Raw genomic sequence first — 12,609 nt, forward strand, 5'->3', positions numbered from 1 at the left:
TGCGCATGCACCTGCAATTTTCGGCGTCTGCGCGTGCACACCTGTGATTTCCGGCATCTGCGTAGATGTGATTTTTGGTGCCACAGAAGCGAGTTTCCACACTGTACTGGTTTAGCGCAGCACGCAAGCAGGCAGCTCGGTTCGGGGGCGGATCAGGGGCTGGTCAAACGACCTCCGTGGGCTGCTTCCAGCCCATGGGCCTTAGGTTGCTGACTCCTGTCTTCACCCTTATTCCACACATACTGTAGAAGAGTGAACCCTCCCAGCTCTCACCGAGGAGCTTCCCCCTCTTCCCCCAGCCTCCCACCCTGGGAGATCCTCTCTCCCTGCCCCTCACACAGGACCCTTCATCTTCCGTTCATCACCTTCCTGTGCTTATCTTCATTACTCCAAGGTAGGAAACTTCAAAAAACAAAGTATAAGTATAGATAGAATTAACAGAGAGAAAACAAGAATTAAAGATAAGAGAAAAGCAAGATAAGAGAAAGGCGGGGGAGGAAAAGAGGGTCCTCCGATTCTCTGTCTGTCAATTATGTGTATGACAATTATTCAGAGTATGCACTCCAGGATTATTAATCAATGTCCAGTTTTTTCTCAATCTGCTAGGTGTTGTTTTCTCAATCTTCATGTCAGGCATCTTCATGCTCACCTTTTCCACACAAAAAGTACATAAATACTTCAATTATTGTTGTTGTTAAGTGCCCAAAATAATCCCTCTCCAATCCAGTGTGATGAATTTCTCCCCAAGGGTTCCAATAAATCTTAATAGTGTAATAGTCCATACTTATTTGCTTGTTGTGTCTTCATTAAACCATACTCAGTTCTATATATTCCAGTCCCATCATGCTTCATCCTGGTTTGAGGAAATAGGGGGAAATCCTTTTTCTTCCACGTCTTCCATTCTTTTTCCAAATCAATTGCCAAGAGCTCAGAAGCTTTTTCTTCTCTGGTCTCCTCAGTTTGTGCAGTAGGCCCTTTCTCTCTGCCATCTCCAGTTGTCTCTTAATGTCTCTGATCGCTAATCCATCAATCTCTTCTGGCATCACAACAACATCCTTTGTCTGTTTAATGCCTCCAGGCTTTCCATGGAAATCTAAATTAGGGGTGAGGATCTTGTGGATTTTCAGATGTCACTGGACTCCAACTTCCATCAGCCCCAGCTAGCAGTCCTAAACCCACAAACATGGCCCCATTCATGTCAGCAGGACTTAGGGCTCATCCACACTTACCTTTCCTGCATGCTATCCAGGCATGGGCTGCACTTTAAAGCTGAATCGGAGCAAACAGCAATCTGTGAAAAGCCAAATTGCTGTTCGTTGCACTTCAGCATTAAGTAGCAGGTTTACACAGGGAAAGCTCTGGGGCAAAAAGAAAGTGTACTTGGACATTGTGTTTTAAAGCATGGACCTTGTGAATAGACACTTTATAGGATTGCAGTTTAAATCATCTTTAAATGGAGGAGGGGGTGTCACAGGATTATTCATAGAATCACAGATTTGTAGAGTTGGACGGGAAACCCAAGGGCCATCTAGTCCAACCCCCTGCAATGCAGAAATCTCAACTAAAGCACCCATGACAGATGGCCACCCAACCTCTGTTTTAAAAGCACCAAGGAAGGAGAGAGTCCACAAACTCCCGAGGGAGACTGTCCCACTGTCAGACAGCTCTTACTGTCAGAGAAAATTCTTCTTGATGTTTGGTTGCAATCTCTTTTCTTGTAACAATCTCCTTTTTTGTTACAGTGCACAAAGAACAATAGTTTCCTTCTTTACACTTTACATTTTAAAGATGTTTTATAATGATTCACGAAAAGGTACCTCAATGCTATACTCCTAGAATGGTTTTGAATGTGTGTCTGTTAGGCCTATGATGTGTGTGGAGAGGTATCTTTCCAAAGGCAAGAAAGAACACGAGGCTCGTGCACCAGATCTTTTCTGGGGTTTCATCTTTCTAGCCAGATTTTGGTCAAGGTTTGAGACTATCATAAGAGAGACAGAATAATGGCAAACCACTCGCCTTAGCGCTACCTTTGCATAAAAGAACAGCTTCAGCTTCCATAACTTGGCAGATCTTAATATATACTACAGTTCCAAGGGAAGAGAAGGATGGACATTTCTTGTCCCATAATAAGCTGATCATTTCTATTCATAAAGGAAAACACATTTTTTAAGAAGAAAAATGTGGGTTATGAATATTAGGACTAATGGAGGAAATGATAGCAGTGGGATTTTTTTGCATGTATTGCTTAGGACCGATGAAACCCTCAGTTTCAGTGGTGTGAAAAAATAGAGATTATATTTATTCCTTTGTTATACTTTACTGTAACTATAGATTTCTTCAGTATTTGACCTTTTCTATATGATAACTTGGTTATTCCTTATTCCATTTGTTTATCCAGTATCAGCTTTAAAAATGCACCAAAAACTCCAATGATATCTATAGATATCTAGTTGTAATTGGGGGCACCTAGTCAAATATAGCATCTGATGATCCTGCAAGCAAATCCATATCACCATTTGCATCAGAAGATGTACCCAGGAAATTCAGTGGGGCTTGGATGAGCACCGTCCACTGGAAATCCACTGGGAATCACTGGGAATCTGTTTGTACATTGCAAAGACATTCATTGACACAGTTCCCATAACTAATGACAGGGAAAACAATAGAACAGCAGGATTATATTTTCATTAAAAGCTCATTTTTTCAGATTTGTTGAAATATGTAATGAAAGTGAAGCTTTGTTTAGACAATTTTGAGGGAAGCCAATTTCAGGCTAAGGAATGGTCATAATTCCAGCCATACTTTGGTCACTGACTACTGTAGCCTGGCAAAGCAATCCACAAATGTTACTTGCCTGCAAAAATAAAAATGACCATTCTTCTCCTGGCTGCAAGTGGAGGGTTGGAGAACTGTGCCCATCCTGTAGCAGCCTATAGTGTTTCTATTCTGGGCATAGAGCAGGAATGGAATAGAACATCTTGTGATGGACAGACCCTGGGTCCACCTCAGTGGCATGCGGTCAGTGAACTAGTGGGACTAGGCTAGTCCCCTAAATGTGGTTGAAACTAGCATGATCTGCCCCCACGACGTATTCTCAATTTCTCCAATGGAAGGGCTTGCGATTGAGTGACCTTGGACTGCTTCTCACCCCACCCTTGCCATTCTCCAATAGGTCAAAAAACCACTTGAGAAGCCCCCTGACTTTCGAGCTATAAAGCCCGCCTTCTAATAGCTTTTAATAGGCCAGGTGTTGAGGCTGCCTGTTTCCTTTTGTACCCACTGGCCTGTTTGACCTGCCAGTCACCTGGGGCATGTAAACGATTGAGCCTTCTGAGGGAGGTCAAGAGACAATGGGCCATAGTCCTGTCTCAAGTTCCAAGTGAGTGGACACCACTTGTCCACTTCCTGGCGACCTGGCAACCAGTGGGATAGACTTGGAATCAGATAGCGATTAGACTCTCAGGGGAGAGGGACTAACTGTGTCTGTGTAGGCGGTTGGGGTTTTGAACTATCTGAGTGGGGTCAGGGAGGGAAACCTAGTTTTGGTTCCCTAAGGATTTGGAATCCTAGAATGGGTTGAGTGGATGTTGTACGGATAGCTAAACAGTGCTGTTTAAAAGTTTCTCTAAAATGGTTCATGTTCAAGTATTAATTACAGTGTAATTAATTAAATAAACATATAGTTTTGTTCCGGACATTCCTCCTCATGGTTTGACTCTCTGGGTGGAATGAGTGGACACTGGGCAGCCTTCGCTGAAGTGCAACACCTTGCTGCTGGGAAATCTGAAATAGTCAATTGTAGACCTCTGCTGTGTAATACGGGATTGTTTTTATTATCTATTAACACATCCAGAATATCAGTCACATTACCCAGCACCCATCTTAAGTGAGGGTGTCTGTCACACATCTCTCCTCTGCCAGCCGGTTCACTCCCTTGTTGCTTTAAATATAAGGTTGAACTACTGTAATGTTAGAGCTTTGAAGTCCTGTATGCCATTTTAAATAGTGAAACTTAATTTTTGCAAATTTCTTCAATGAGAGGTGTTTAAAATATGGTTTTGGATGTGAGGCATTCAAATTTGTTATTATGTTTGTGATTAGACATTTAGCTTGGTAAGTCTATGTTGGATGAAGAAACACATAAAGTGCTTTTGGAAAACCAAAGGATTTTAATTTTACCTTCTGAAAATGTCAGGTAATGCTAAATAATAAAAAATAAATATTAATATACCTGCATGTACTTGAAATCATTTTCAATGATTTCCATGCAATTTTACAAAGCAAAACTAAATTAGATTAATTTAACCAAAATATATTTTGAGTTTCCAAGTCTTGTTTCAAATTTTTAGCACCCATCATTTTTTGTAATTTGAAAGTTGAAAAAATCAGCACACGCCTTTCATCATGCTTTAGTCTACATGGAAACAGTGGTGGACTTTAAAATTTCAACGATGCCCTGTGCAAGGCCAAAATTTGGTGCCACCTCTCACCTTCTTTTCTACTTAATTCAATAGTTGCAAATCCCTGCAGCACCCTGTAGTGTCAGTTCCCAGTGCAGCAGAACCAGTAGCTCTGGCCAAAATCCGCCTCTGATGGAAACCTATTTGGGGGGTTTCCCAGGGAGGAGGAGGAGTAAGGAACTCACATCAATTCAGGATTCTCATACCATTCTGCTCACACAAGTAGACTTCTACAGTCTGTGTAGTGCAAGGCAACTGCTGACTTACTGTGACAACCAGCCATCATTGTGTCTATCTGAAATGTTTTGTGTGCAACCAAAAAGAAAAGCAGCCACTATCTAATATATTCCTTTTTAAAAAAGTTCTGGGCTGTATGATTGTGTATTGTTGCTACCACTATAGAAGGAGAAAATTAAGGGGAAAGGTGATAATTGAAAATCTGGAATTGAGAGGATGACAGGATAGTATACACCTATTCATGCATAAGGAGAAACAACCTCTGTCCAAGTTCTCTATAGAGCTGACAACTTTTGAATTGTCTTTCACAAAGACCTAGTTTCAATGAAAAGAATGTAATGTACTACACTCATGAATGTAAAAGTAGTATATTTCATTTTATGTTGCTATATTCACACATCCCCAGTATGGATCGACTGGGTGGATCCTTGGAGTGCCAATGCCTCAGTGCGGGAGGGAGTCATAGCCTTCAAGCAGTGGTGGGGTGGCCCCTTTTTAAGAAGTCCTCCCTGGACCCTTAGTTGTACTGGCCTGTTGCATATATTCCTTTCCTGGGTAAGGTGATTGAAGGGTTGGTATCTAGTCAGCTTCAGACATACCTGGATGAAAATGATTGTATAAAACAGTTTCAGTCTGACTTCAGTCTTGAATTCTCTACTGAAACACACTTGGTTGCTCTTGATTAATAACCTTTATTGGGAGAGAGAGATGGGTTGCGTGGGAGGGGGAGGTGCTGTTCTGTTGTTTCTCTTAGACATCTCAACAGCTTTTGATACCATTTGCTTTGGAGCAGTGCAGGTTTGGAGTTGGACCACTGGTCCTCGCTGCAAGTCCACTCCTAGAAAGTGGCATTGGGGAACTTTGGCTTGACCCCATGGCATTTGTGCTGTGGAATCCCACAAGGATTCACCTTGTTCCCCATGCTATTCAACATCTATGAAAGCTGCTGGAAAGAGTCATTCAGGGATTTGGCACAGGATGTCACTAGTATGTGGATGTCAGCTCTTTCTCTCCATTCCATTTGAATTGGGAGAGGCTGTGCAAAGTGCTGGACTAGTTTCTGGAGACAGGCATTGGCTAGATGAGGGCCATTAAGCTGAGACTGAATTCGGATAATACAGGTAACTCATAATGTCTGGGAATTGGAGATATCTTCCCTGATGAAGCAGATGTGTAGCTTAGGGGTGCTCATTGACACGCTGCTGTCACTGAAGGACCATTGGTGAGGAATGCCTGTGCCCAACTCCACCAGCCATGGTCATTCCTGGACAAGGATAGCCTGACTTCAGTGCTCCACACTCCAGCAATGTCACACTGGAGTATTGCAGTGTGCCCTATATGGGGCTAGTCATGGAGATGGTCTGGCTGTTATGCTGTGTAGTGAAAGGGATCATCTAATAATGATTCTTAAACCACTACACTGACTGCTAGGGCCAATTCAGGGTGTTAGTATTGGTATATAAAGCCCTAAATATCATGGGGCCTTATATTTTAGGGAGTGCCACTCCAGTATCTGCCAACCCATGCACTGAGATGTGCATGAGAGGCCCTGCAAATTTTGATCCATTGACAGCCTGCTAAGCGGTAATACAAGATAGAGTCTTACCTGTGGCATCACCTCATTCGTGGAATTCCCTCTTGATGCAGCCGAGTTTTCCATTTGCTTATGAGTTCATTTCATTGTTACAGATTGATGCTGGTATGCAGCTGTGTGTGTTTGTAATTGGCTGTATTTTGCATGATTTATTGAAATTTTTGCAGGAGGGATGGTGGTCTAGAAGTGAAAATGGAAATAAGTAAATATTGGTGAGCATATTTCCTATCTTAACTTAATAATTTATGAGCTTTTCTATTGCTAGTTACTAGCGTGGGACAGGGGTTGGACGTGCACCATAGGCCATAAAGGCAATGGCTGTTTACAATAGCATCATAAAGAGCACCATGGAGTGTTAAGGAGATATGTTGTTGTTGTTTAGTTGTTTAGTCGTGTCCGACTCTTCGTGACCCCCTGGACCAGAGCACGCCAGGCCCTCCTCTCTTCCACTGCCTCCCGCAGTTTGGTCAGACTCATGTTTGTAGCTTTGAGAACACTGTCCAACCATCTTGTCCTCTGTCTTCCCCTTCTCCTTGGGCCCTCCATCTTTCCCAACATCAGGGTCTTTTCCAGGGAGTCTTCTCTTCTCATCAGGTGGCCAAAGTATTGGAGCCTCAGCTTCAGGATCTGTCCTTCCAGTGAGCACTCAGGGCTGATTTCCTTCAGAATGGATAGGTTTGATCTTCTTGCAGTCCATGGGACTCTCAAGAGTCTCCTCCAGCACCAGAATTCAAAAGCATCAATTCTTCAGTGATCAGCCTTCTTTATGGTCCAGCTCTCACTCCCATACATCATGACTGGGAAAACCATGGCTTTAACTATACACATGGGATCAGTTCCAGGTGTACTTGTATGGAGACAAAATGATGGAAAATGATGCTTAAGGAAATGAGAGCCAATATGTGCATATTGACTTATCTCCCTGATGTTGGCAATAAAAGAAGAAGCCTGTTAGATTATCTTTCTGTCTGTAAAATAGGATCATGCAGTAATATTAACCCTATATGTATTGCATATGCCTGTCACTTCCCCATCTGTAGTAGCATTTAGTTAGAACTTTTGAGGACTGGAAACAGGAGTCGGGAGGGATGGTTTTCACATCTGTCTTCAGTAAAACCTTTTAGTTGTGATAGTCATGGAATATCGAACTTTAACATTAAGGACTTCCAAGTGAACAAGCAATACTACAAAGACTATAAAGGGGGTGACATGATCAGAGAGAGAATATGTGTTCTCAAAAGAGGGGAGAAGCATTCTGGAGCATTTCTGCCATTTCTTTTCTACCAGTAACTTGGAACTTATTCTCTCAAATAAAATTTATTCTATATTCAGGCTAGTTTGCATTTATAATAGCTCCTGGAATGCAGTATTCTACAAACATTCCAAAATACACACACAGAGAGAGGAAATATGAAAAAACTTCAGAAAGATTGCAGACAACACGTTAATTTCTGAAAGCACTAGCAATTCATCAGTGGTGGAAGACGATAAATTGCAGCTTCAGGGGCACTTCCTTTTGTCTTTGCCGTGCAGTATACAAAGAATAGTTCAGAGCATTTCTTGAAAGAATTCTCTGTCTTTTGTTGATGTAGCAAGGAAGTAGTGTAAAGCCTTCTCCAAAGTAACATCTGTAAAAGAAGTGTAGTTGATGTGCCTATATTGCTAAGCACTAACATTGCAATTATCATAAAACTTATTAAATTATAACAGTCTGTTGTTTGTTGTTCTTTCTGTAAGGGATATAGCAAAAGCCCCATTCAGCTGTCCATCAGAAAGATGAAAACCCACAAACATATTCAAGAGTATCAACCCCACACTCCATTACTTGTAGTATTGCCAGGAAGCAATTGTTTGCCACTGTAGTGATAAATTTTAATTACTGAGATTGCAATCCCTTTAACTTCCTTACATAATGAACACAGTTTAAAATAGTAACTTCAGAGTCAAATATTTGAATATGAAGGATTGGAATAGTAATAATTAGCATATCAAATGCCAGAATAAAACGTTATATACTAGTAATTGAGTAACTGGAAAGATTAGTTGTTAATTTCAAATTTTGGAAACCAGAGATTTAGTTTTTTGTTTTGTTTTTATCAGATTCTTCTTAGAACTGCCCCCTCCCTTCAATAGGAACTTCAGTGCTGCTGACATTGCTGTTAATAGGCATCTCGATTTAGGCAATTGCCTTTCGGACCATTAAAAATGGTTGGACATGCCATCTACAGGTGAAACTGCTATCTTAATTAAATACCATATCAACTGATGTATTTGTTTCAATGAGATAATTTAGCAGGCTAAGCAGGCATGGCCAATTAATTTATTAAAAACATTTAAGCTGTGGACAGAGTTGTGTATAATTTAATACACATTATTGTTTCCAGTACAGCTTTAATAATTGGCAAGGATCTTACTTTTCTATATTGCTAAATAAATTTTACACAATAGCAGTAAAATATGTTTTGATTTAGCACACATTTAATCTGACCCTGTGCAGGGACCAAATTATCCTGTGTTGTTGTTTGACTCATTAACAGGCTGATATTACAACAAGTTGCACACCCCTAATCTCCAGGTTAATGTTCATAAGGGTGGATGGCAACTGTTCAGCTGTGTATTACTTGAGGAGTTGCTGTAGAGGGTCGGGTGTATGTTTCTTGAATAACTACAGAAAAGGCAAGTCGGGAAAGGTCAGTTTGTCACTTAGGATACGAAAACTTGAGTCCCTCCCAATGCCTTGTTATACTCCAGGGCTGTATTGCCTCAGGGATAATCTATCAAGGTCTGCAAACTGGCAGTGGGTGGAGCCAGAAACAAAAAAAACTAATCCAGTATAGACAGCGCTACTTCAATTTTCACCATGACTACCTCACATTAGAATTCCCAGTTTATTCGTCAGTAAACTACATTGGGTTTGATGGGTTATTCTGAAGCAGGAATGGGAGGAGAAAATTTATTCATTTTGCATGTAAAGGTGAATCCATGCACTTTCTGAAATGATACACAACTAAAACACAGCCATCCTTTAAAATTTCTGCGTCTCTTAATTTTGTAGTGGCGTGCTCCAACCAAATACAAAGTGCATATACGCTAAATTAAAGAGTGCATAAAATGCACAGATCAATGAAAATAACATACAAAAATGTATTAGGTAACATTGCTTTGCAATAATGTGTGAAACAGGCAAAATTGCATATATCCCTGTATATTAGGATAAATTTGCACTAAAATGCAAAACAGTAAAATATTTTAATACACTGAAATTGTAAATGTTTGTATGGATTACTCTGTGTTTAAATTTGGTTGGTAATTGAATTGTTCTCATGTGTTTGGCTAAAGTTGGTCACATGGGAGGTATCTAAGGAAGGAGATTATGTAAAGCAAGATTACTGTATTTTAGAATTTAGCAGTGAACACTGCTAAGTTGAATAGAGTGTTGGGAGTGCACCTTCTCTGCTTGAAGGAAAACACAGTTATTTGGAAGTTAGAAGAGGAGACTGTAAGGCATGCTTAGAGAAGCATGTGCATTTTAATATTATGTTCTAATTCATCTACAACTATAGGTTTCTGCAAGTAAAGTTTTTGAATGTTAAAGTCTGGACATTGGTTTAATTTCCAAAGAAGGGTATCAGTCATATACCGGTATATGATTTGAGCTTCTTAGCAGCGTTTTCATTACTCTCACTTCAACACAGTATTCACAAACTGATACGGAAATGTGTAGAACCGAATTTAAGATTAGACAAATGAGAAACTGAGAGAACAGAAATTGACCTGTCCACATATATAAAGTACACAAACCAAAATAGGTGCTGTTAGTAATTCTTTCCTTAATTGTGTGCTACACACCACACCACACTACACCACAATGCAAACCTTCCCATTTGTTTTACACGGCTTGGAGGAATATCCCCCAAGCCATGCAACCCAGAATATGTACTTGTATCCATTATGAACAAAGTTGAATGGAATGTTTCGTGGTTGGTCTTAACTGACTAATCCAACGTGTATATAGCACTGAAGAAAATCTCTCCCTTTTTCGGCAGGCAACCTTGGTTTTATGGCTGGGGCTTTAATCTTCCGCGAGGCCAAGCACTTTTAGAGAAATGGAACCTAATTCCAGATGGAATAGATATTCTTATAACACATGGACCACCTCTTGGTAAGAAAACACTGAAAAATGTTTCGGGTCATTATTTATCTGTGTTGTGTCATTGCAAGTAATAGTTTGTAGATTCTGCTGCCACTTAGAATGTGTGGGTTTAAAGGGGTCTGATTCTGCAATGCTTTAGAGTGAAACAGTATTCCACTCATGCTTGCAGTCCGCATTTCTGTTTTTTATACAGTGGTACCTTGATTTGCATACGTCTTGGTTTACATACGTTTTGGATTACAAACACGTCAAACCCGGAAGTGCGTGTCCCAGTTTGCAAGCTTTTTTTGGATTACAACCCATTTTTTTGGATTATGAACATTTTTTTGGGGGGGGAGACCCCATTGGCGAAAGTGTGCCTTGGGTTACAACCTGTTTTGGTTTACAAATGGACCTCCAGAACGGATTATGGTTGTAAATCAAGGTACCACTGTATTAGGATTTTATGTTGTGAAGCAATCTGAGATCTATGGGTATAGGCTGGTATACAAATTTAATTAAATAAAATAATAAATAAATAATTACAGGACGCTTTAGTGACTTAATGATTGAAATAACCAAGATTATAACAATGAAATAGGAAAACTATAGTAACACATTGTTTATGCAGTGTGAAGTTCTAGTGTACTGCTACAAGATTTTGTTTCTTTGCGGTGTCTGCAGTATGTGCTATACTGCAGAGATGCATGCAGAGCTCAGTGGAAGCAAACGGGCATTCCAAAAGCACACACATAAAATATATGCTGACCTTGCATCCCCAATGTGTATGTTCATTGGAACATTTGAATTCCTATGCCTGGAAGTCTTCACATGCTTTGATGAACATGCTTTGAATCATAGAATTGTAGAATTGGGAGGTTTCCAAATGTTGTGTGCAGCAAAATCAGCTCATGTTCCTCAGAGAATGGGATGCAATTTTTTTCCACAACAAGATGTTCATTCACTGAATGCCACCTTTTTGTAATGAGCTGTGGAGTCACTGGTTTATCTTGGAAAACTGAATCACCTCCCATACTTCAGCTTGCCTGCATATTTAAAAGCTAGTGTAATATAGTGGTTCATGTAACATGAGCAATGATCTAGACTTTCCCAGTTCCAAGTGCATCTCAGCCATAAACTCACTGTATGATCTTAGACATGACACTGTCACTCAGCCCCTCCATATGCAATGTGATGACAATAATACCAGCCTATCTTCTAAGATTCCAAGGATTAGTGAAAGAATGCATGTGCGCAAGATAATATATGAACTTCCAGAGTTAAGCACTTTAGAATCCCATCAGATATCAATAACCACACAACTTTTAGAAGACCTTTGAAGGCAGCCCTGTATAGGGAAGTTTTTAATGTTTGGTGTTTTATTATGTTTTTATATTTGTTGGAATCTGCTCAGAGTCGCTGGGGCAACCCAGTTAGATGGGTGGGATATAATAATCATAATCATAATATCATGGAACTGTAGAGTTGGAAGAGACCACAAGGGTCATCAAGACCAACCCTTTGCAATGCAGGAATCTTTAGCCCAACGTGGGGCTCAAACCCACAACCCAGAGATTAAAAATCTCATACTCTACCAACTGAGCTCCTACTTACGTCAATAGGAGATATTCGCCTACATGCTTAATCTCACTAATTTTGAATAATAATAATAATAATAATAATAATAATAATAATAATAATAAATTTTATTTATATCCCGCCCTCCCCAGCCGAAGCCGGGCTCAGGGCGGCCAACAACAATCAAAACAATCCAACATTCTAAAAACATTCATTATAAAATTAATTAAAATCAAATTGATGGCAACCATTAAGCAAAATTCTGTGCATATTGCCAGAGGAGGGGGTCAGGCTGCACCCTGACCAAAGGCCTGGTGGAACAGCTCTGTCTTGCAGGCCCTGCGGAAAGATGTCGCAGGAGCCGCAAGCCGAGAAAGCCCTGGCTCTAGTTAAGGCCAGCCTAACCTCTCTGTGGCCTGGGATCTTCAGGTGGTCCCATAGGTACGAGGGTCCTAGGCCGTATAGGGCTTTAAAGGTTAAAACCAGCACCTTAAACCTGATCCTGTACTCCACCGGGAGCCAGTGCAGCTGGTATAGTACCGGCTGAATATGATCTTGCAGCGAAGACCCCATAAGGAGTCTCGCCACGGCATTCTGCACCCGCTGGA

General features: G+C 40.6%; 1 protein-coding gene across 3 annotated transcripts in view; it reads left to right on the forward strand.

Moving 5' to 3' along the window:
- The window catches only part of MPPED1 (metallophosphoesterase domain containing 1), a 91,887-nt gene that overhangs the window by 64,101 nt on the left and 15,177 nt on the right, over positions 1-12,609 (forward strand). For all 3 annotated transcript variants that reach the window (XM_081911872.1, XM_081911874.1, XM_081911873.1), the window contains one exon: positions 10,338-10,453. In XM_081911872.1, the coding sequence (XP_081767998.1) occupies positions 10,338-10,453 (116 nt within the window). The remainder of the gene's footprint in view (positions 1-10,337; positions 10,454-12,609) is intronic.

Source organism: Podarcis melisellensis, assembly GCF_964234715.1.
Source record: "Podarcis melisellensis genome assembly, chromosome: 5".
NCBI classification, from domain to species: Eukaryota; Metazoa; Chordata; class Lepidosauria; order Squamata; family Lacertidae; genus Podarcis; species Podarcis melisellensis.